This window comes from Bactrocera latifrons, unplaced genomic scaffold (assembly GCF_001853355.1).
Source record: "Bactrocera latifrons isolate USDA-ARS-PBARC rearing strain unplaced genomic scaffold, ASM185335v1 scaffold_71, whole genome shotgun sequence".
In the NCBI taxonomy this organism is placed as follows: domain Eukaryota; kingdom Metazoa; phylum Arthropoda; class Insecta; order Diptera; family Tephritidae; genus Bactrocera; species Bactrocera latifrons.
In genome coordinates, this window is record NW_017537390.1 from 1,332,306 (window position 1) to 1,358,268 (window position 25,963).

Here is a 25,963-nt window from a genome sequence, read left to right on the forward strand (position 1 = left end):
ACCTATGTATTTGCTGACAAAAATTAAAAAAGCTACTCTCATTTCCGTTCAAAAAATATTTTTTTCAGACACACGACCGCCAATTGGTTTTTAAATCTAAACAGACAATTTTTGGTCATCGAACCGCCATAGCGACAAGTAATTTAGATAAGAATAAGGTACTAACTAAAATATACTTCTACCAAAGAAACTAACAAAAGTTAGAGCATACAGTGTATCATGTGTGCCTTGTTGGTGGTAAGTGTAGATTACAAAATGAAAAACAATTTATTTAACTGCCCATTCATACAAATTAATAATATATCCTTGCTTATATAGTTGTAGGTGAACATTTTCCGAAATAACTTTTTAATATATTTATAAACCTACCTTTTACATATTACAACCTCTCTCACGCACCTTCTAGCGAAAAATTTAATAGTAGTTTGGGAACTACTGCTTCTGTTAAGATTACCAGTGCTCAATAGGCAAGTTATCGTCGATTTAATTTTATGACTACAAATTTTTATGACACTTCGATTACTTCATTGAAAGTTTTATAATTTCTGTCGAAAGATAACATGTGTTTACGAGACTTGTAAAGGCTGGTACTTTAAGCAAGCTAGTGTGGACTAGGTGGTTGTAGACTACAGAAGTTTTTAGACTTGACATATAAACATAAAGCAAATAGAAATTAAACTATTACATATATATATTAAAAAGTTGTAAGTGCAATTACTTTCTTTTATTCCTAATATTTTTACTTGACTATGCATATGGGTTTTTATTGTAAGTGTAAATACTACTGATTTGTAGACTAAACAAACCACGTGCGATGTGTTGTTTTAGTGGCATTACTGTAACGTTACAAAAATGTGCCACGTGATCGCGGGTGTTGTAAGAAAATAAATAAATTATTTTCATTAACTAATAACTATTTTTTATTTTTGTTTTTTATTTTTAACTTATTTTTGCGTTTTTAGAAATATATCAATATATTATATCTCTGTATTAGTTAGAAAATATAATAAAATGAAATAATTGCTTAAATTAATTACTTATGTGATCGGTGTTGTAATTTCAAAACTTTTGCTATGAAACTTTTCAAAAACATTTTGCAATGTGCTGAAAGATCAGTCTGGTAGAAAGTTGGTATTTCTCAGCTCGTATTATAATTTTATACAAAACTTCTCTCCAGCTATCATTATCTTAAAGTCTAAAAGMAAAAAGAGTATTTAGGAACAATTAATTTTTTTCTAAGATAATTTATATTGATTTCTAAAACGGAAGATTTATTGACAGTGCAATAGCGCGACACTCACAGAGAGCTTTCTTTTATTCAAATCTTAGTGAACTATAGTATATTCATCGTGTTTGTTAGTAAATACTAAGAGCAAAGAATAGTAGGACTTTGTTCATAATTTTCAAATTCTTATTTTATTCTTCAAAATCTATGTTGTCCCCCCCAAAATAACTCTACTTGGTTTCAATGTACTTATGCCAACGTTTTTCCCAAAACCTTAAAGAAGTTGTTAAAATCAATATCCAAAATAGTCTTCAATGTGCGTAATGTCTTCAATTGACTTAAAGCGGTTTTCCCGGAGCGGTAGTATCCTATACCAATCGAGGCTGCGTGAAGAGAGCAGATGTTGGTACTGGGACTTCTTATACGAAGAATCGAAAAGCAATAGGATCATTTGAAAAGTTTAATACAAATTGAACATGATTAATGGTGAACAAGCTCTAATTACTATTAATTTATGCAAAGTAACTGGCTTTTAGAAATCCTTGATTAATTGCCGAATCACATACAACTTTCCAAAGACAAAGGCTATGCCAGAAAGCACGCTTTGTTTTCGTGCTTCTAAAAAATACAACTATAGCTTAGTAAAGCGTTAAAATATGAGATTTGTCCAATATTTTGCTTCGATTTGCTTCTTTTCGTTTCGATGTGAACGTACTATACAAAGGAATACACCAAACTTTTTCATTAAAGCAAAGCGATTCAAAAGTGAAATCAGTCATAAGCGTAAAATTAATAGATATGTATAAAATATGATGCCAAAGCAATAAAATGTCTAAACAAATAATTAGACTGTTCACTGTATGTCAAATAAATTTTATATCCTTACTGATTTAACTCAGAGTTTCCGTTGATGAAACCACATAAACATGGTTTAATATCAAAGAGAGAAAGTAAGTCCTGATAGTTACCATATTCATACTTTGAAAGCGAAAATGTCCCAGAAAAGGTTTGGATGAAAGTTTTCAACTTTCAGTATCATGATTTGATTGATGTATTATCTACTCTCCGGTAATATAATACAAAGTCTAATAAAAAGAAACAACTATTTTTCCATGAAATTGATTTTTTTTTCATTTATCATAGTGAGAATGATGCCATTTAGTTCAAATTTTTTGATAACTTATTGTCATTTTTAAGGTAATTTCATAATGTCGCTTTTATAGAAACACCTCACTAGCTGCGACAACTCTGTTGGCCAGTTGTTGACAGTGACTGAAGAATTTAGCTATAAGGAGATAGTCTCCTACTCAGGTATTCACTAAGCAAAACTTTGCTAACATTTTTTTAGGTGACGCACTTCTCATCACCTCAAGCCAACGGTTTCAGAAGTGAATCGACTTGTGATACAACAGCAATGCGCAGATGAAACATTACTGCATGTTGCTTTTGTGTTAGCTCGCATGGCACCCAAATATCGAGTAGTTTTTTACATCCAACCATATTTAAGTGGTTTCAAAAGGTTTGCTCTGCAATGTTTACAAGCTGATCGAATTGCACTATATTAATTACTTATCAGTATTTTCTCTCTGATAGTGAAATCAGAGAGTCAAGAAAACACGAAACTGTTGGAGTAATTTTTTTTTTCGAACGAAATTTTATCATTAGATCGTATATATATAACCTGACACCAGAGATCTTTAAAGGCATCTATGAGAAAAATTAGTGTCTCAACACTAAATTTTTATATAAAATTTATTTCTAAAGTGATTTGCGAAAATAGCAGGTGCTCTCAAGGCCGCGCTAATTATGGTAACTGCATTACTTGCAGCAAGTAATCGCGCTACTGGACTTGTTTTCAATTGATACCATCATTGTAACTGAGTCAGTTCACATAAAAGCCCCCGGATCATAAACTGCGCTCAAGTATAATAAAAATAACAAAAAATTGCATTTAGCAAACATCCAATGGGTCAAACAAAGCGATGAAAGACTGAGATAATAAATAATAAAAACGCCAATAAATGAAAAGTGTTATACACCTAAGTAGCAGTAGCGCTTAAATTTTGTATTAAATTTTAATTCGGCTTATCTGCATGTACACATACGGTTTCGTTTATTTGCAAAAAATCAATTACTTTATTGCACCAATCAATCAAATTTCGTACGCGCAACAAGCTGCAGCTTTTATTGTCCTTAGGACCATATAAAGCCAAGAAAGTAGGTGTATCATTTTAATAACATTTATTGGCCACTAATGTATTCGCGATTTTAATCTGGAAATTCTTTCATCAACATAACACTCTTTCTTATATTTAGTATAATTTAACAAAACTTTTCCTCATTTGCAATTAATTTGTTAAACAGCAAGGTTGTGCCTCACAGATAGCGCGTTCAAGTGTTTTCAAATGTATTAACGTCAAGTGGAGAGCTTAAAAAGTGAAAGCAAGCAAATGTAAGCAGGTGAAATTAGAAGTGTTACCTTTCTGGAACTGCTTAATCGAATTAGTGGTTTAAAGCACAATTTTTGATAACAAATTCAGATTATGAATCAACAGCGCTCACTTGCACTTATTGTCAGATAATGTGAAAGCTACTGCGAAACTTTTATCTGTTTGTATTTCTGTGAAATGCTACCACGGTTACATTCTAGCGAAATAAATAAATATACGCAATTTAATCAACGCTTTATTGATTACAAGTTCAATTGAATACTCTTCTGTTGCTCCAGAATGATCGATTCGGCGGCAGCGTAGAGGCTCATTTACAGCGCAGTGACTTTTTCCGCAATGCTGATTGTGAATTTGAATGAATCACGAACAAGTTGCGTTTATGACAATTTTCGCACAAATAAAGCCAGTATATATAAATACAACATACGCATTGTTAAATATAAAATTACATTTTTTTTTATTGCTTCAACGACGACAATGTCTGTAAATAACAATAAATATTGTGTGTGCATAATAATAGCAAATACTATATGAGTAGTTATCTGTGGCATCAGTACATCTGCTAACGCGTAAAAATAACTTTATGCATTGATCACTACTTGTGTCAAGTGAGTGACAATTGTAATGGAGTTGAACTTTTGCACTTCACAGTATTCGTAAATATTTTTTGTATATATTTAAAAGCAATAAATGACAATTTGTGGGTATAAAATCACGTGAAAACCAGGAAGAAATATTTTTACTTTGGTTTCGCGGCATTCGCAAAGATCCTTAACATGTTCGTATATATATCTATTAAAATCTCCTTTTTAGAATCTATTAAATTGTATTCGCTCGGAAATGTAGGCAACGTTTTGTAATACGCTTTCTTTTGTCGGTGATCTAAAATCTGTAGTGGTCATTCATAAGCTCGACTACTTCAAAAAAAAAGGCAGTTATATTGTGTAATGGAAAAAGTCTTTTCTTATTTCTAATCAAACTTCAACTTTTTTGTATTTATAGTGAACTTTATATCAAATGGTATTTTCATTTTGTTATACCACATTTTGCCATTTTTCCGCTATAGACATTATTACATCAGTGTTAAACTAATCTGGTTTCTTGGCGAAAACTGTGAAAAGTAATTTTCACAGGCTTCTCTTGGACCCAACTTTAATCCATTAATAGAGTTCTGGATTGACCGACGATGCTAGGTCATTGCTATATGGTAAATGCATCAAAACTTCCCTGATGCTCTCCAAAAAGCTCTTTAGTTGTCGGAACTGCCAATATCTAACACTATAGCAGATAACTGTCATACAAACTTAACAATTAAAATCATATTCTTGTATGGAAAAATATTTTATTGAACATGATATCTTCACGAAATTTTACACGGCTTATTTGCCAAAGCAAATGTATAATATCCAAACAAATTGTTCTAATCGGACGCCTATATTCTATAAATGCCATACAAACTAGCCGACGAAAATCAAGTTTTATATGAAAACATTTTCATTTGTGAAGGGTATTATTGCTTCGATGCAAGCGAAGTTAATAATTTTCATATTCTAATTCTTTCGTCGACTATGTTATAGTGTAGTCCGCACAAACTGATAACTTCAAACAATTTTTTGCCACCTAGTAGATAAAAGATAATTGCGAACAAGGCTTCCCTGCATTAGCCATCCAGAGTCGGTTTTAAACTCTTGAACATGACGTCAACTCAAATGTCAGTATAATAACAAGTATTCTCTCTTGTTTAAAATAAATTTTAAATGTACTATGAGGTGAAGTTAAGTTTATGGTAGGATGATCAAAATAACCAAATTTCTACGTTTCTGCGTAAATATCATAATATATTAAAAAAGTCTTTTCTGACTGAAAAGTATTAAATGCAAAATTGTTGTTTTCGTTCAAAGTGGCTACTTATTCTGGCAGACATCCCACATCTAAACATCATCACTCAATCTGTAATGTTATACGAGTATGAACTACGTACAATATATTCACGTATGTAATTAATTACTAAATATTTGCGATTCAAGCGATTAGCTTATCTCAGCTCAGCAAATATTCCTATATATTCTATAAATATATACAAATGTTTGTCGAAGTGTTGCTGCTGGCGTCTTATCACGCTTTCTCCCTATCTCTTTCTATTGTTTTGGCGATTTGGTTCAACGAAGGTTTTGTGTTGACTTAATCTATGCACTGTGACTATCAGCTCGGCGGCTGGGTTTCGAATCGCTTTCACAATAAGTTTTGACAGATTCTCGGCACGGTCGATCGGTAACGGATGCCAATACTTCAATAAGTGTGCTCATAATCCTAACGATGCTTAAGCGGGTTATAGTTTAACAAAGTCTAAACTGGCAGAAAGCGGTTGCTGAAAGCTATTCGGAGGTAGTGTTACTAGAACACATTGAACTTTCCACAAAGAATAGGTTCGTTGCATTGTTTGAAAGTGTGGCACGTGATTTGAAAAAGACATAAAAAAATAAAAAATAAAAAAATAAAAATTATAAAAGACAAAAAATTAGCGAAAGTGAGAGTTTGAACTGCAGTGAAATATGAACTTATCATTTACTTAAAATAATTTGATGTGTAGTCGTTTTTGATTTAAGAACCTTGCGGAAAATATTTTGGGATAAATTGTATTTTTTTATAAAGTCTCTTGTGTTAAAAACGAAAAAATATGTCTCTAAAGTTTATTATATAAATATTATAGTTATGTATAAACCTATGATCTCTGAAATGTTTACCTAACTTTTTGAGAATATATTCTTTAATGGGAATTCAAATAACGGTAATTTCAGTGTGGCGAAAAAGAAAAAATCACACTGCATAAAGTCTGGTTCTGGTTCATCGCAGTTTTTTGTTTTTAATTTGTTTACAATCGTCGCTTGATGATAAAATCCATCAATTATTCTACCGCAATTCCAGACGAATTCGACTGGACTAAATATAACTCCTTATTGGCTGCTTGTCTGCGCCTGAATAAATTTATGATGCACCAAACCTCTAATATCGTAAAAGACAATGAGCATTATCTCGATGTTTGAGCGGCATTGCCGTGTTGTTTTTGATTTGAGCCATTTTTTTCTCCATTCCGATGATTGTTGACTTGTTTGCATGTCGCGCTCATAAACCCATGTCTCATCGGCAGTTCGATGTGAGATCGGAATTCGCACGATCAGGCATATCCAAAGGGACGTGTCTACGGTATGAGCTTTCTTGCTAACTCCCTAACACAATATCTTTCACTTTTTTAGTGTTTTCATCAGTTGATGAGGTCGATGGTCGTCCTGAACGAGGCATGTCTTCAACGATCTTTCGACCGTCTTTGAAGGCTTTGTGCCACTCCCAGACTTGTGATTTTGATAAACGATTCCGCACAAAAAATTTGGTTAGAAATACAAAATTTTAGACAAATTCTTTGTGCTATATTTTTTTCCATTGAAAAAATCACAATGCACTTCTGAGGTATAGCGACTTAAGCAGGTTCTAAGCGCGCTCATATTTGGCATAGTAATTAAGAGCGGTGAGACCAACTTGGTAAAATACATTTTTTTTTTAAATATTAATTACACGGCGAGTTTAACTATAATTTTCGGGTTCTTTTTTTATCACAAAGTATATGTATTTTATATCTAATATTTTTAAAATGGGTAATTTTTCTTGAAATTTATTATTTTTAATCAATTTCAAAAATTTCAAACGTTAACTATTTACTTGAAAAGGATAAGATAACTTATTCGGACATGGCTGTCCGAGAACGAGCCGAAATACAATGTTGGGACATTGTTCTTTACTTGAGAAATGCTAGTTCAGCAATCAAATTCGGCCAATTTCTGACGTAACATAGCTCTCCAATGTGTAACTATTATTTTGATTAGTAAATCTACTAGCGTTTAAGTAAAAAACAAAACCAAACCACGTTGTGCTGTCGTAAAACGTCGAACTCCTAGTTTATCTTTTCTCAAATGAATTGATTCGGTACCAAGATGGTGAATATTTTTAGTTACTGTAAACAATACAAATAACGCTCGTTAGTCAAAACATTCTGACTACGTTTATCATCAAAAATATCAAACTTTACAATAATGTTGTGAGTTGCCTTATTGTAGCACTAACTTTGGCAAATCCCCTAATATAAAAGGCTATCTACGAAGCTGTCGCATAAACACATAAACTACAAACCAAGTACTGGTTTGAAAAAGTTGTTCTCTTCACGAAGTTTTTGATAAATTATTTTCCAAGATACCGTAGCATCCAGATTGTTCACACCGAATTGGTATGGTATATAGCAACCAGAAAATTTGACCAATGAAAATTAAGATAACGATCGCCATTAAAGATGTTTTTCCTTATTAAGCAACCTTAACTCGACGTTTTCATATCAAAGAACGTAGTTCTAAAGAATTATAAAACTTTTGCGTTTTTGTTGTTGTGTTTAACACGTGTTATTTTCTTGTCAAACCCCAACAGCACAACTTATGTAATTAATATTTTATTATAAAAAAAATCATAATGATTTTTGAAATGCTTTTACGTTTTCATACTTGCAAATGTGCAAATACACATACAAACATCGTACACAAATACTAGCACACAGTTTCACATGTTGAAAATCACGTGCTTAAATAAATTTATTTGATGATTTCGATTTTCTGCTTCTCGCTCATGCTTTCTCTTTTCAACTGCTTGCATTTGCAACGCTTGTGTTAAGAATTCATGTAGAACTATCACTTGTTAATATTTATTATGTTTGTATTGCAGTTATTAAAATTATGCATTGTATACTTTTGTATTATTAAAAAAGTATATTTGTTATTTTATAAATATTTGCACTAAAATCTATAATTAACCACAAGTTAGCATAATCGTGATCCAGTTTTGAGCTGATGCCCAACTTTAAGTACAAGTCGATCACGTAAATGGCGTGAACATTAATAACATCCTCATTATACTCAAAATATGTATATAAATATGGGCACACAAACAAGTAAGAGGCGAAAGCAATTTCGCACTCCCGTTGATAAGTAAAGCGGTTGATAATATAATACATATACATACGACCACCGTTAACCTCCGTGTGTTGAATGGAAATTTTTAGGGGCTCGCTTGGCAAAAAACTTTCATATTTCATCACACAATTCTTTTTATACATATTTCAAGCAGCTATTATTTATGTTATGTGAATGTATTTATAAATTTTGAATTTTTTTTCTATATAGACTTTAGCTTATGTATGTTCTAAAGTAAGGATTTCTAATAGGATCACGCGTTTAGATAGCTCAATGCGACATTTTTTAAAACTTATCCACGGACAATCAAAACGTGTGATTCTATCAAAAATCTTTACTTTAGACCACGCACACGCTAAAGTCTGTATAGAAAAAGTTTCTTTAATATTCTCTAAAAATCTGTTTCGAGGTTACGTACTGTTATAACTAAAAAAAAAACACAGAACTTCAAATTTAAAATTATATTTTATAAAAAAAGAAAAAGATCATTCCTTGGCATTTATATTTTGAAGATTATCTCTTTTAAATGTTGGCCACAGTTACATCGCATTTTGGCATTACACCAGCGATGGTTCTGTGAACAAAATAGGTATTTTCCAAGCATAAAATTAACATCGGCAACCACAGATCACCCACGACCCTTATGATTTCAAGATTTCAAAATTTCAATATTTATTCTTCTCCTTCAAGCATTCTGACAGGGGATTGGAACAGCTGAAGATCATTAATATGTAACTTTCTCACTTTCTTCCCCCAGTTTCTATCTTGTCTAGTGAAGAGGGACGATTTCGTTTAAATTTAGTAGCTTTAAGTCAGCATACTACAGTGGCTTAAACAAGAAAGTAAGAAAATTGAATATGTATTGTATCTATGTGTGTCTATGTGTGTTTAATAGAAGAAGCCAATGAATGACTCAATCAAATATACATAAATGTCGTTTGCCATAAACACATATTACTTTCGCACTTTCGCTTTAGAACAAATTGCTATTGAATAAGCGTTGCCACCCACACAAAAACGCAGCTCAATTTTCACGTGCTTCAGACAAACAACACTCAAAGTCTAAACAGACATACACACTTCTATACATACACACACATATATGCCAAAGCAGGGCTAACCAGTCACATTCTTTTTCATTGCAGCAAAAAAACGCGCGGAGGTAGTATATACCGTGATAAATACAACAACAATAAAAATTCATAGGAAACTTCAACAGAAATTATTTTCACAAGAAAAGTGCAGAAAAACTGAGTAAAGCAATGTCAAATTGCCCAGCGATTGCATCGAGCAGAGAGCAGTAATTGCATTTTGAGTGGCGAGCAGCAGAAATTGAACAATTGCCAGCCACAACAGCAGCGGCAACAACAACAGCACCGCCAATTGAGTGCAAATTGCGTGCCAACAACACGCTACGCTGCACACGACAACCAGCCATCATTTGCAGTTTTAACGGTTTAATTTGAAATACACACTGCTGGTGAGGAGCAAAAGCAACAGACTGATTTAAAAGGCGCTTCCTGGCGCTTGCACCAACCCAAAGGCAACAGCTTTACTGCACGCAAATACACACACATTCCAGTCGCAGATTTCTTTCGTAAGCTTTTCGTAGCTCATACTAAACATAAATATGGTGCATGCACCGGCACGTAAAAATAATAAAAACTCAAATGGCAATTGTGATTTGGTGGAGGATGTACTGACACCGGTGCCACCAGATGGCGGCTGGGGTTGGATGGTCGTCTTCGGATCGTTTATGATACACATTATCAGTAAGTGCAAATTTATTTTTACTGCTAAATCTAGAATTAATAGAGCGTCCGTTTAATAGAAGAACTTTCACTTTATTTATGATACTTGAAATGTATCTGTTAATATTAGTAGCTTACGGTTAGTCATTTTTCTTTTGCATTGTCATTTGATGATAGTAAATAACGTCTTTTCAATTCGATTGTAGCTGTATTCGATACTCTAAGCGATAGAAAATAGTAGTCTTTAAAAATATTTACGGGTAAACCAACTCGCGGCTGGCTCGAATATATTCCAGCCGAGAGTTATAATTTTCCACCATTTTTTGCAGCTATTAGGCCCCTTAGTAATCGCTCTCAAAACGACTTCTTGTGAAAAAAGTATTCCCTGGTTGAAAACGACTTGTCAGAAAAATTATCCGTCATCCGCAATTTTGAATTTAACTCGCTCAATCCGAAACGGCGAATCGAAAACGAAAGGAAGGCATTATTGTCTATACGAGTTGGTTGTTCGATTTACAACTCTCTATGATCTGCTAAATAACTGTAAATAGTTGAAGTACAAAAGTGTTCAATTTTTGCGATGTTGACGGAGACTGCATGTATCACAGCTTTAATAAATAATAGTTAAAAAAATATGATTCCAACATCTACCAACATTTCAACTATGTGTTGTTTAAGTGAGATAGGGCTACTATATTGTATATTATATGGACGAAGCGCTTCGAGTCAATCACAAATTTGTTGACGAAGCGAATGTAAGTTTCAGGATATGTCTCGTAGTTCGCCGATGGTATGGCCTCAAAAAATCTGGATAATGGAGAAGAAAGTGCCTGGATGTTTCCACCTCACCTACTATCATACAACTGTAACTTTTGCATCCGATTGAATTTTTAGCTTTAAAACGTGAACTCCAATTGAAAAAAAAAAACCGACAAGAACTCGCAGCCGCTCAATGGCTAAACTAACTCCTGCTAAGCGCACATGAAGGCCATAGATCCAGTGCTAGACCGCAAGACGCCCACTCTAAATGCGCGGTTTTAGGGTGCTCCCTCTTATTGGCTCTCCCTAAACGAGCTGTTGATGAAGTAGTTTTATACTATATCTACTCCTTGACTAGTTTTGAGCGCACAAATTCCGAGCTCAACGCTAGTATTGGCGCTCTGCTGTCGAGGTAATTGCTCATCTTCCTGAAAAAAGTTGATCGGAGCATTAAGTCTAATGCAACTTAAACCATTTATGTCTGAATTACACTAAAATAACTCAGTAGCCTAAAGCTAAACTTGACGGTGGAGAAAGTTTAGCACAACAATTGTTTCTCCATTTCCTCTCTTTTCTGCTTTTTACCTAATCATATTTTTTTTTATCTCCCATTTTTCTCTCTGTATTGAAATTGAACCACCTCACAGAAGTCACCATATTACTAACCATTACTCTTCTACAAGGGACAATTTTTTCCTAGTAAACTGTGAGTGTTTCAGCTGAAAGTTAGGATCCCAAATTAAAAGTTTGGTGAAACTAATCAATATCTTTAAAGAAAATATTCCCAGCTGTTATCTGTATTAAAGCAAGATGCAAGTACATTGAGTACTTCAGAACTGTGAACAAGAAAGAGTTTCATCCAGCATCTTAATTTAACTCTTTGTTCCGTTTCGTCCCAAACTTCGGCATCTTCCATATAGCCAGTGCGTATGAGTAACTTCTAGTGTTATATGCCAGTACGCTGCCTTAAGTAAATAGAAGTGATACAAAAGATATCTATAAAATGTTTACAAAATGTAAACAATAAAACAGCTAGTTACAAGTATTTTTACTTATATGTGTGCAAATATTTGTATTTATTCAATTGACTTCATCGTCTCGATGCTTATTTACTTTTCGCACTAACTTTGTCTTTAGCAAAGCTATTAAGCTGTAATCGCTTAGTTAATCCTCTTACTCATGTGTAATCATTTGTTTACATGCACTAGTTAGGCGCTTTGACATGCGTTGCTTATTAGCCTTCGTTCAGATTTTTTTTCTATCGCGCGACTGATTGCAAGTTCCAATTAAGTGTGTCAATGAGAACAGGAAAATAAATTTAATTTTTTTATTCTCCAATGATTTATGATTATAGCGATATCCAATGTAATTAGACAGCACTAAAGAAGACTAAAACTTTCTTTTTTTTAATAAATTGGTTTTTTAAATATTTTTTATAACCGGTGGAATTTTTTAACTTTCAAAAATTATCCTGCCAAATCGTTTTCCGATGTTCGCAATACCAAATTAATGTCTTTGAAATTAAAGTCGACAATATTGGTGCGAAAATTGAGTCAATAAATCGCACATTTTGTTAAGAAAATTAGCTCATAATTATTATTGCTACCATTATTTTAATTCAAAAAAATTTATTTTATTACAAAAATCTGCACTTATCAACTGATAGGTAATCGAACCTTCAAGGCTTATTAGCCACAAGCGATTCAACATATCAGTAAAACTATGGAAACCAGGTGTAGTAAATAATTAAGTTGAAATACACAAGCCTAATGGTCAAAACAAAATTGATTTATGCCCACTAATTGAAGTCAGACGATTATGTCATCAAATTGGCCAGCTGTAAAAAATAATTTTTTTTTTTGTTTTTTTTTTGTATCTCTAAATAAGTATTTTTTTTTTTTAATAATTAGTGAAATAATCAAAGATTAACAAATTGTTGTCGAAGCCTCTTTTGAAAAATGTCCGACCAAACTCTCAACACTCCCGATTCCTCTCAATATCTCACGCTTTTTCACAATATCTCCTTGATTGTTCAGTTAAGTAACACATTTTCGGTTAATTGTAAACAAAAATTTCATAATTCGATAGTTGCTCCTTATCAGCTCAAAACTTATAGAGCAAACGCATAAAGCAATTGATGGGATCATTTCAGCATTTATAAAATGTCAATAATTATAAATTTGGATATACACTAGAGTGGGTCGACATTTTTTCAAAAAAGCTTTGGCTAAGAGACAATGGGTCTGAAACCGATTTCGAGCCCACGATTTTTAAGCAAAGTTTAAAAAATCTGAATAATCGGTTGTATGGGAGATATGTTATGTAGTTGTCCGATCTGACCATTTTGACGACAAATGATCAATAGAATATCAAAATACATTTATATATTAAATTTCATTCGGATATCTCAAAAACTGACGAACAAGATTGTATGATCCCTAAGAAACTCCGCCTGAAGAATCACTGGCTCGAAACCGATTATAGATCAATAGTCTCTTAGGCAAAGTTGTACGAAATAAATCAACCTAAAATCAATATATAATCAACTGTAAAGTACACATTCGCTCAATACATATTTATTTGTGATAGCAAGACTTTGTGTGAATTGATAAAATAAATTGTCACATCCGCCACTAAAACCTTCCTGAACAATTAACAGTTAGAAACAAATATGATACTCGTAATGAACATCGTAAATATAATGTCAATATATACCTACGAGTGATAAGTCGCGTGCAAGATATGTGTCACGCGATAACAAATCGTTAAGTACAATAAATACTGGCAAACGGATTTATCACACCATGTGTATTCAGATAATAAATACATTAGGGGTGTGACTGCTTCTTTATTTAGTTTTAAAATAAACATAAATTAAAAATCAGAAATATTTTCATGTAAATAATAATATATTTTAACTTTATAAATAAAAACATAAAATATAAAAAAATACATCAGATGTGTATAAGAGACAGCATTAGGGGTGTGACTGCTTCTTTATTTAGTTTTAAAATAAACATAAATTAAAAATCAGAAATATTTTCATGTAAATAATAATATATTTTAACTTTATAAATAAAAACATAAAATATAAAAAAATACATCTTCAAATATACGTCTCAACAAAATTATTTGTGCTAATTTGAAACTAATATAAAAAATTAATCTTTAAAAATATACAATTCAAGTAGCACTTGATCACTCATTTCACTGTTCAAGTGCTTTGTTTGCGATGTGATTTTTAGCATAAGGGTTTCGTCACAAAATTTTATTTTTGTCGAAATCTGCTGACAACTAAATATTTTAATTGATTTGTTTTGAGTTCAAAAGTTGATATTTTATTTATATATATATTTTTTTATTATCGTGAAAGCTGCCAATTAAAAATTTCCTGCTTGAAAACGAAACAATTAAAGAAAACTGCCGAAAACTGGTTAGAATACTTCATACTTTTATTTATTTCATCATCCGTTGTCAAGTACATTGTTACTGCCGGCATTAAATAGGTCAATAGGAGTAGGCTGTATATAGATCATTATTAAACAATTAACATATAAATAAAATTTTAATGGTTTAGTTTTTGATTAAAATTTTAATTCTACATTTTCGGCTTATTAAATTGCTCATTTATTTTTTTAAGTCCCAACAACATTTATTGCATTTTAACTGTTTGACTTTAACCGTTAAATAATTACTTACAACCCTGAATTGTTTACGGATATTTTTGGCAAACATTTACAGGTTAGAAAATATTTATACGCATCGTTGAAGTAAAATCGTTCTAAGGAAATTTAGGGTTATGCTTAAGCCGGAGCTTAAACCTACTACATACTACCTGTGGTGACCTCCACCAAATTATGGGATTAACTTTCTTGAAGAAAATTTTATATAATAACCTTAACTATGACAGCTCAACTGAAAACTCCTACGGCCTACTATAGTAAAACACATTTCGTTGGCAAAGTTCGCTTTTTTATACAGCATAGTTCCCTTCGAGGGTGACATAATGATTATAGAGAATCTCCAACTTTTCGATACCCCTTTTGTAGTAGGATTTGTTCTTCGCTTCAAAATAGACCTCAGTTTCAGCGATCACCACTTCATTCGACGATTGGGATTACTTCCCAGTAAGCATTCCGGAGAAAACAGTGGCCAGTGGAACAGGCACTTCAAAGCCCAATTTATGGATTTTTCCCATCGCTTTCACTAACTTTTGACACGGTTCATTGCCGTGGTGAAAAATTTATTTATTTTTCTGCACATACACCATAATTTTCCAACTCACTGTTGGGTTATTCCTCGCTTGGGAGCGGGTTCATCGTGTGCAGTCCAATCGGATGACTGTCAATTAGACTTCGAAGTGAACTTATGGAGCTATGTTGCATCCATTTTTACATATCGACATAAAAACTCGAGTTTTCTAAGCTTGGATTTCAGCAACTCGTCGTGGTTTTTGGTCAAAAGTGAGCTCGCTCGGCACTCACTTTGCACACAGCCTTCTTATTCCCCTATATTCATGAATGATATAATATGATGATATAGTGCTCTCGAGCTCGTTAAAGAGCAACATTCTTACTCAAAGGGTTTCGTATCGAGTAGGCGTGGAGAGAGCAGGTCTTTAAAGTTTTCTAAGTTAGTTCTGAAAAGACGCGTGTCATCCGGGGGCTTTAGTTAATAGAGGCTCACCATGCAGAAAACAAACGAAACAAGATTTTAAGTGTCTAATTGATATGTTGAAACATCTTTACTTACATTTCATATGTTTATGATAAAATATTATAAGAGCGGGTCATAAAAAATGTTTACATAAAAATTTTGATTTTTCCATTGAGGGGTTTTTTACGTGGAGGGCCCCAAACATCATCCCGGAGGAATGATTGTCTTCTCCCTTTAGCTCGTATTTAAACAGATGTTTCTCGGCTAACCAAAAGATACTTGGTCTAAGACCGGAAGTAGTGAGTTGCTTGAGTCATGTATAAAATAATCGTTTCTGGCCACTCCCAAGTGAATGGTAATCAGAGTACTTTCTTAACTTGCGTGAACTTCTACACATGGCTCCACACTCTCAACCACTTCATCCCAGCATCTCTAATCTGAAAAACTTATTAGTAGAAAATTTTGGATTTTTGAAAATGGCTTTCTACAATTTTTACAATTACAACTCAAAAGTTATGAAAGGTTTAATATTATAGTATTTTGTTGTTGTTAGTAATTTATAAAATTCTTAGAAAAGAAATTTTAAAATTCCAGAGATTATTTTCAAATGATATATACCGAAATATGAATTCTTTCTTACAATAATAATGGAAAAATAATACAATAAATGATTTAGATTAGAAATGACAGCTCGACACAAACTTCAGATTACTGGTTCCTGATCTACACATTATATTAACTATCGGACTATAAAGATTCCATTGTCCGTGGTGTATGGGTGGTGTAATTTTCGTGTACATTTCCTTAATTTTATTTTTCGTTGATGTTCCATAAACTAAGTCAACAATTTTTCGCAAATCTAAAATCTTCAAACACAACCACTTAGTTGTTTAAGTCGTATTAACTACAAAATTAACTAAGCTAACTGATCTTCTTTGGAGTACTATTATTATGATGGAGTTACAGATTTTTTTTTGCTTATATTTTTTTACGGGATTCTTATATGAAGTCTTTAGTAACTTTTTTATAGAATATAAACTAATATTTACGATTTCAAATTATCTTTTTTCCTACAGCCGATGGCATGACATATTCGTTTGGTCTCTTCTATGATGAGTTCCTCACGTACTTCAATGAAGGTTCAGGCTATACGGCCTGGATCGTGTCCATTATGGTGGGCGTGACCTACGCTTCTGGTGAGTACTGTTATACTGAACTTTCTGAAATTTAGAAGAAAATGTATTATATTCACTGATGTATTGACAGGTCCAATCTCATCATCGTTTGTCAATCGCTACGGTTGTCGAGCGGTCACCATAGCCGGTGCACTATTTGCCGCAGCCTGTATTGTGGCCAGTATCTTCGCACAGAATGTGCTCACACTCATATTTACAATTGGTATTGGCACAGGCTTCGGGCTGGGTCTCATCTATCTGCCAGCCATTGTAAGTGTGACGACATGGTTTGAGGCGAGACGTTCGCTTGCTACCGGCATTGCCGTGTGCGGTTCTGGTTTCGGCACATTCGTATTTGCGCCGCTCACCGAACATCTAATCGGTTCGTTCGGCTGGCGTGGCGCCATGCTCATCATCGGCGGTATTGTGCTGAATTGTATACTATTCGGTGCGCTCTTCCGACCCTTGGAACCGCCAAAACCATCGAAAGCACAGAAAGGTGATATTATCGACAATAATACAACAAGTGCTGAGCTGAAGCCATTGAAGTCGGGCACACCGGAGAGTGATCAATATTTACAGTTGCCACAACGCGCCGACGCGGCTTTGTGTCGCTCGAACAGCGTGGGACACGGCTTCAACAGCAACAATGTAAGTGTGTGGGAGAGTGTGATATATTTCTAAACTTTTAATTGTCGGTAAATTTAGTGGTTTCAGTTTACTTTTTAAGAAAATTTCTCTGCATATTATTCTAATTGGTTTCTATTCTATTCTCGTCGTTTACGGTGCGCGTGTGCGCGTCTCCAACTCATAACAACAACAACAACATAACCACATACACATACTCAGTTGCGACAGCAGCTGCGCCCCTCGTTGGCGCATTGCCGGATGCTCTCGCTCGACTTGACCATGCTGTTAGCGCAAGTAAAATGTAGTTCGTTCCCAACACTTAACGCTGATTCCCAAACAATCGAAACAGACCTTACTGCTCTCCTGTTATATACAAATGTATGTGCCCCACCCAGCACGCTCGCAACTTACAAAATAATACAAATAATACAAAAAATCGTACAACCTCTCTTTCTCTCTGCACGCCATCCAAGCACGCTGTGATATCTTTATGAAAACCTCTCCCACAAGCAAAGCTTGCTTCCTTAAGGGTGTCTAGTATGCAAATATCTAACACTACCCACTCCCCAACCCATGTGATTGTTGTGTTTTCTCTATATATCCCCACTTGACGTTTGCTTCTTTCCTTTTTGTTTATCAAGCGCTTATTGTGGCTAGAAACTAACTCTCTTCTCCTCTTCATATTCATGTGTGACCCTAGAACAATCAGGTTGTGAGCAATGGCGCCAATGGCAAGTCTGCCGGCCCCACAATCGCACAAAGCACGAGCAGCACGGATATGGTGCGTCATCGCAGCCAGCCGCATTTGGATCAGTTGACGCCACCGCATGAGAATTGGGGCAGTGGCACCATGTATCGGCCGGATATCCTGTATCAGGTAGGCACATACACTAAACAGTATTCTATGATATTTTTTACTATTATTTTGTTGCTTCTAGGGCTCCATCCTCAACATACCGGAGTATACAGCCTCTCGTCAGGATCTTTCCAACACCGGCATGATGAAGCGTTATGGTTCGGTGCGCCACAGTGTACGCGGCAGTCAAAATGATGTGAGTAGCTTTATAAGACTTTTATTTAGTTCGTTTTAGCATTTACATTTATATTTCGACACATAAGTGGAGACTTTTACATTTTTACTCGTTATTCTAAATTTATTAGTTCAATCGGGTATCCAAAATTTATACGAATATTCTTGCACGTAATTCCTTAGTAGAAAAGAGAACAGTCCCAGTAATTGTAGTAAGATAAATATGATCACGATTCGTACGTAGATGGGCGTTTCCCAAGATAGACCGATGCTGAGCGGAAACATTTCACTAATATAATTTCTTTTAAACTCTTTTTTTATGTAAATATTTCTAATTTTGAAGATTTTTTTTATTTTTATAATTTTTATTTTTGATCTTTGACGTTTCCTTACGAATTTCTCGCCACATTTTACAAATTTCTTATATCACCCAGTAGAATTTTCAACAATCTGGCAGTATTTTGTACTATGTGTAATATTTTCTGGATTTTGGTTAATAGTTAACCAGTTATAAAATTATGTAATGATTACACTAGTTTACAGGCATTTTGCAACAGAATTTCAATCCGATGTTTGTTGACATGTTTGCATGTCAAACTCATAAACCCATGTCTCATCTGCAGTTGTAATGCTCTCCGTGAATTGGGGATCTGACTTCCCGTGATCGAGAATGTCCAAAGAATCTTTTCACGGTACTGTTTTTGAAGTCGCATCAAGAACTCGTTTACAAAATATCCACAAAAATTATTCGAATGAACTCGCAAGAAATATTGAGATATCTCTTGCATCTCTCTGACTTTTGGCTGATGATTTTTAAACAACATATTATTCACTTTTTAAATATTTTCATCAGTTGAAGAGGTTAAAGATCGTTCAGATGGAGGGATGCTTTCAACGATCTGTCAACCGTGTTTGATCAAATTGTACCACCCGTAGACTAGGGTTTTGGGTTTTTCAATCTCCGTAAGCCTTTTCGCAACGATTCCGTATTCGCTTTATAACCAAATAAATACACAATTTTTGAAACATTCTTTACTCGTTATTTTAATTATTTAGAATAGTAATTAAGGGCAGTCCTACCAACTTAATAAAATACATTTTTTTCAAATATCATTTACTCGGGGAATTTAAATATAGTTTTCACGTGCTTTTTGTCACAATTTATTACCATCTTAGTATACTTTGCCTACGCTCAAGCAAATATAACTGCCCATTGCTTAATTTTAATTTGTACATCTTACTTCACTACTGCTTGCTCTTAGAGGTTATACCTGCGCGTTTTGGAACTACAGCTTTTTGTCTAGGTCTCTAAGAGTCAATTATAATCACGGTTGGCAAAAGAAAACACTTTGTTTTTAGTTTTGAGCTTTTTAATTCAAATTAATCAAAATTTCGTTTTTCACCCTACGAAGCGTTTTGCTTTATCTCTCAAATTGAAAAAAACTGTCAACATAACTTTGAGTTTTGACCTTCGTTGACGTGTTTTTTCCGGCTTCGGCTCACCTTTGCCCGATTGATCGTCTGTGTGCGGGGCTTAAGTATCAGTCCAGTTCTCATCGCCTCTAATAATAAGTTTCACAATATTCTGGTAGTCGGAAAGCATTGTTTCACAGACGTTAACGCTACGATGGTTTCCGTACAAAAGTAGTGATTTTGGAACCAATCGTATTTTCACTTTTCATAGGCCCAACATGGTTTTCAGTGATCCTTCCGATAATCCTACGATGCCAGAAAGGTCTCTGATTGTTCACTGTCGATTACCAATAACCAGTTCTTTTATATTATTGACGTGTTCATTATAAGTTGATGTTGATGGACGTTCTGCACGGGGTTCGTCGTCAACGCGAATAATTTTTACCATCCAAAAAGACTTTCTCGCGACAAACAAACATAACCGCAGGCCTTTTCAAACATTCTGAATAGTTTGGCACCAGAAATTCTATTCCGCACACAAAATTTAATGGAATTTCTTTGTTGAATAATTTCACTCATTGTAAAAATCGCCAAATGCTAAAATGCATTGTTTGTACTTCAGAAACACAGGCAAATACTAACAATAATGAATACCAACCAACCTTAGTTAGTCAGGATAGAAATTTATTGTATCATATATTTAACACACATAATATAATCGTTTTATTTATACTTTGATGAGTGTATTAATTTTTAGTTCTTGAGCCATTTCCTTCAATTTAAGTGAGCAATTCTCAGAAAACTTGCAAGAACTTTCCTCTTATCTCTACCTTTATGAAACAAAAATCTGTCGGCTAACCATGAATTTTCACATAAATTACGCACAAAATAGTCACGTGCAAGAAAATGAATACCGATGGCAACACTAAAAACATTATAGATTCATATTCTAAAAGTAGGTAGTATAGTTCAACGTCTTTACATTTACAAGGTGTCCCAAAATTAACAGAAGACTTAAATTTTCCGCCAGTTCAAATAATCTCTTCACAGCTGACAGAGTTAAAACACTACACCGACCAGTTTTTGTATGAAATTTTGGTACAGCGGCCGCCAAGCTTTCCTTATTATTGAAATATTGTTCAATAATCAAGACACGTTGTTCTAACGTGAATTGCTCATTTCACTAAACATAAACTGTCAGCTGTTTATTTAAATCCTTGCGTTAATTTTGCATTTAATTTCAATTTTGCGTTAGCAACTTATTTTGTATGTCTATAAGTTTATTAAAGGTCTTAGTACCTTTTTTTCCCAGAAAGCTTCAAAAATAATTAAAATATAAATATTTATAATGCGTTAGGTACTATAGATCCTCAAGTATGGAGGTCACATTTGAATTGCTGAAAGGTAGTTGCTTGTGAAGCCCGAAAACTCCTGTAATTGAATCTTAAATTCCTCAAAGATTTGCTTTGGCAATTTATTTCCACTCTCACCAGTGTACTTATAAGCTCCGATACCCTAAATAATTAACTTTAATTTATTTATCTTAAAAATCTTCCAAAATTAAAAGTGTATAAAAATTTATAGAAATATTTAATATTTTTTTACCAGTTTTGTTTAATTTTTAATAACTAAAAGAAGCACTAAAAATTTGCTCTTCAGAAATTGGTAGAAAAACATAATTCGCATTATTTTTACAAATCATTTAAAATTATAAATTTAAGATGATCTTAGTAAGCTGATATTAACTAATCATTGTGCAGTAGGTCCTTCAATATAATTGAGCAAAAAGCCATAGAGCCAACGCAAAATGTAGTAGACTATAATTGCACGCAGAATATTGTAGACCCAACGCTTGCTGGAAGGTTGGAATAAAAATCATTAAGTCCTATAAACAAAAAAAGAAAAAATACAAGCTACAAACTAACAACTTACATTCTCAATCTTTTCTGCGCAATTGGAACGGTATTTGGATTCTCATTGAGCAAGTATTCACGAATTGAAAAAATCATAGTGGTACAGATGTCAATTAGTCCCTCGTCGGTTTTGGCTAGCGTGATATCGGGGAAGAGATCGAATTCGGTGCTACAATAGGAAACAGAAAGTTTTATAAAGAACATCATCCAAAATATAGAATATTAAGTCATTCAAAATTGGATAGTTTTTAGAAATCCGATCTGCCTTTTCAGCCTTACACATTCGAGCAAACTTACCCTTTTGTTGCCTCTGTCATCTCTTCTATATGTGTCAAACCCGGACTATCGTAAGTGTTGAAGAGAAATGGTTTCATAACCTCCAGAGAAATATACGCCTTACGTACAATACCCATAAGCACCGGTTTGCGTCCAGTAAGCATGATTAGACCGTCCGCCAGCAAAGCAGGCAGTATTTGCTTGGTGAATACCTAGATATAGAGACTCCAAAAATATACGAACATACATAACTATGTATACCCCTTTCATACCAAAAACTTGTAAACAAAACGACTGTCAGTGTAATGACAAGTGGGCAACATGAAATTCTTTTCAAACGCCGCCTTATACCACAGGCCACCCTCCATAACCTGGCACATCTGAAAGAAGGTGTGACTCGACAGTTTCGATGATGAGGACATATAAACGGGCGCTTCAGCAATTGCTCTGTAAAATGTGATTTGGGTTTTAGGTTAGGTTTTCTTAATTTTTTTGTTTTGAACTTTTTCGAAATTACTTTTTCTGCGCATATTCGTTGCCGGCGCGTGCGGCATAGTACAGCATTGTTTTGATGCCGATATCTTGTGGTGTGATGTCGAAACGTGTTGAAAACGACAAGAAGACTGTTTTTAGTATGCCAGCGCCGACGAGTACGAAGAGACCCATAGCACCCATCAAGGTCGGTGGATAACCGGGTATGGGGTCGGAGAGGGCATGAAGTACTATAATTTTTATTTTTTGTAAAAGAAAATATTTTTGTAAATTTTTTTTTGTTTTTTATCAAGATGATTTTATCGAAGAAAAATCGATTACTTTCGATAATTAGTAGTCATAAAATAGATGATAGTGAACATATACTATACCATTGTTAAAGGTTAGGATTTTTTTGACACAATTTTTATAAAAAAATTAATTTTGTGTCGGGTTACTTCATTGAAAATAATCGACTACATGAAACTAATTTTACCATTAAGTGCCTTTGAAGGAAATAATTACTGTCGATCTAACTTTAAATCTCACTGTGATAAAAAAATATGAAATAATAATCTCTTATTTAATTAGTCGATTTCTTGAACCAAAATATCTATATAAATTCCGATCAATTAATCGATAAATACTAAATACATATGTAACCTAATGTAAACCGATTAATCGATAAACACTTAGTTTATTTGTTTTAAAGTCAATGCCTCACCTATAGACGGTCTATATATAGCAACCGGCAAACGTTCCCGAAAGTCGTTGACCACACTCTCGGCGAGATTCTTCGTGAAAGTGTAAGTGTTCGGGAAACCAACTGTAAGCCTAGAATAAAATGCATTTATAATAACAAAAGTTTATATAAAATTTTACAAACTCGTGAAAACTTACTTCTTTGTTAAATAGTCCAAAGTTTCTCGTTTGCTATCATCCTGCAATAGTTTCAAGCACATGCGCCAATCTAACGGTGAATCATAAAGCTGAAAATGTAAAAATTACGCTCACTCCTGCTACATACAACCCTCAACCAATCACATACCTTCGGTTCAACACGCTTCAAGTAGGGATTGCTGTAGAACGTTGAGACATGCATGAACATCTTCAAGTTCTTCAGCTGCTCAGCGAACAGCAAAGCCTCATAGGTGGCGCCCACATTTAGTTTCAAAGCAACGGGTAACGGTTCATCAAAGCGCACCGTCGCTGCGCAATGAAAAACGACCGAAACGTTAGCCATTAAAGCAATATGCTCTGGTGAAATACCCAAATTCGGTAATGCTGCATCGCCTGGTATCGGTATGAGCCGCTCGAACATATGTGGTTTCGTGGCGTGTAAGACTTTGAAAATCTAAAAAGTGGGGTTGAGAATATTCATACTTTTTCTTATTATCGGTGTCGGCAAACCTTCGCCTGCTTTAGTTTCTCCAGACGTTGCTCCACACTGAGATTTTTCTTGGTACGCAACAGTATATAGACTTTTCGCACATCACAGGAGCGCAACAGTTTCTCAATCAAAGCTTTGCCAACGGCACCTTGTTTATTTTATTTTAATTATATTTCGAAATGAAAAAAATGTATTTTTACTTAAAAAAAATTTGGGGTGAGTTTACATTGTACCGTGTTTTATCACTTACCCGAACCGCCCGTCACAAATATCTCCGTATCCTCGTAGAATTCGTGTATCATTTTGAAATTGTGTATTATCTCTCTACTTTTTCGTAAGCTTATCTGAAAATACTTAAACGCTTACTTATTACGCACCTGTGACAACTTGAAGCACTTTTCGGTATCCTTATTCGTTTTTATTTCGTATTTTTCTTTTCCTTGTTGATTACAACCACGCACTTGGAGATCTCTTCCAGTACTATCCCTCAAGTTTCGAATAACATAATTGCCCAACCCCGAATCAAGCGTACAATGTACGTTTCGAAGTATTTGCATTTTGTATTTTACATTAACTCTGATAAAATTGTATTTATTTTGCTTTTTTTTGAAGTACGAAGGTTCACGTTCAAGTGTAATAATCAACTTCGTTGGTTTTTTTAGGTATAATTCCAAGAGCATGCATATACATACATACATTATTTATTTCCGTTTTCACTTTAGTCTAGTCGAAGTAAGAATTGTCTTTTTTTTATAAAGAGGCATACATACATTCTTCTTCAGCTAAATAATTTGGGCATAAATTAGTTAAACATTTGGTTGCCTTTAAATTACATAACAAATATGTCAAGTGCGTCTATTTGGTTTTATTGAGAAAGGGGTGCATATGTAAACACATTTTGTCGTATGTGAATGAACTAATTTATGTATGTAATTAGGTTACTTACATGCATTACTTAAGTTATGTATAGAAAAAAATTAAATATTTGTTTGTAAGCTTAATTTTTGAAAAACTGCTTTAAAATTGTTATATCTTCTCATATAACGCCATAAAAGTTCAGTCAAATTAATTTTTGAAAGTCTCCAAAAAAGTGTAGAGATTTTGGAAGTCTACAAATCACTAAATTATAAAAATTTTAATGTAAATTTTCAATATGAAATTGTTTCAAGGTACTCCCCAGTTTCGAAAGTCTCCCATTTGTAGAGTGTGGTTTGTATGCAATATTATATTTCGTTAGTGTTTATTTGAATTTAATTCGAATACCTCGCACATAATGATTTATTTCCATTTTTATTTTAGTCAGACGAATTAAAAGTTTGCTTTATCCTCTTTGCTATACGAAAAGAAATAAGTAATGCACATTTGATTGGCTTTAAATTCCATAATAAATACTTATGTCAGGTGCGTCAAGTAGGTTTAATTGCGAAAGGGGTGCATATGAAACATATTTTGCCGTATGTGATTGAACTTATTTATGTATGTACATAACTAGGTTACTTATATACACTTGTGCTCACACAATTAAGCCACATAAACTCTATGGTGTACAAATTCATAAAAGTTGAATTTTATTGATAAATCGGGAAAAAAGTTTCACAAAATTAAAAGAAAGTACTTAAACTTTATTGCACTTATAGTTTTTTAAAGGTAAATTTTAATGTAAAAGCAAAAATCTGTTTTCTTCTTCATTGGTATGTATTTTTTTTCGTGCTCATATAATTAAGCCACCTGCAAAAATAAGCTGTCAGATAAAAGAATTCGATGTTTTGTTCAAAAAAACTTGCCTTATTTAGACTAATATTTTGTTGGGAATCC

The 25,963-nt window shown here is 33.7% G+C and overlaps 2 protein-coding genes across 13 annotated transcripts in view; one reads left to right on the forward strand and one right to left on the reverse strand.

Moving 5' to 3' along the window:
• The window catches only part of LOC108976005 (monocarboxylate transporter 5), a 114,664-nt gene that overhangs the window by 84,723 nt on the left and 3,978 nt on the right, over positions 1 to 25,963 (forward strand). For 2 of the 12 annotated variants that reach the window (XM_018944876.1, XM_018944875.1), the window contains exons 3-8: positions 9,830 to 10,456; positions 16,927 to 17,046; positions 17,117 to 17,676; positions 17,875 to 18,033; positions 18,356 to 18,532; positions 18,594 to 18,707. In XM_018944876.1, the coding sequence (XP_018800421.1) occupies positions 10,315 to 10,456; positions 16,927 to 17,046; positions 17,117 to 17,676; positions 17,875 to 18,033; positions 18,356 to 18,532; positions 18,594 to 18,707 (1,272 nt within the window). In that variant the 5' untranslated portion in view covers positions 9,830 to 10,314. Of the gene's footprint in view, positions 1 to 685; positions 705 to 3,588; positions 3,678 to 5,943; positions 6,102 to 9,441; positions 9,527 to 9,829; positions 10,457 to 16,926; positions 17,047 to 17,116; positions 17,677 to 17,874; positions 18,034 to 18,355; positions 18,533 to 18,593; positions 18,708 to 25,963 lie in introns of those variants that run through there. The other 10 variants (XM_018944879.1, XM_018944880.1, XM_018944878.1 and 7 more) reach the window with 10 other exon arrangements.
• On the reverse strand, positions 21,756 to 24,612 carry LOC108976007 (fatty acyl-CoA reductase 1). Its single transcript, XM_018944888.1, has 10 exons — positions 24,399 to 24,612; positions 24,169 to 24,296; positions 23,807 to 24,112; positions 23,659 to 23,747; positions 23,483 to 23,592; positions 22,805 to 23,009; positions 22,560 to 22,734; positions 22,309 to 22,499; positions 22,031 to 22,180; positions 21,756 to 21,953 (listed from the first exon to the last, which is right to left on the reverse strand). Exons 1-10 carry the CDS (start codon positions 24,448 to 24,450, stop codon positions 21,848 to 21,850), a joined length of 1,512 nt encoding a protein of 503 aa, XP_018800433.1. The 5' UTR covers positions 24,451 to 24,612; the 3' UTR covers positions 21,756 to 21,847.

Coding starts and splice junctions, on each gene's coding strand:
- LOC108976007 (XM_018944888.1), bottom strand. CDS start 24,450: ATGATACACGAATTCTACGAGGATACGGAGATATTTGTGACGGGCGGT. Junction 24,297..24,398: donor ATTTGTGACGGGCGGTTCGG/GTAAGTGATAAA, acceptor AAAATAAACAAG/GTGCCGTTGGCAAAGCTTTG. Junction 22,735..22,804: donor AACGAATATGCGCAGAAAAA/GTAATTTCGAAA, acceptor CACATTTTACAG/AGCAATTGCTGAAGCGCCCG.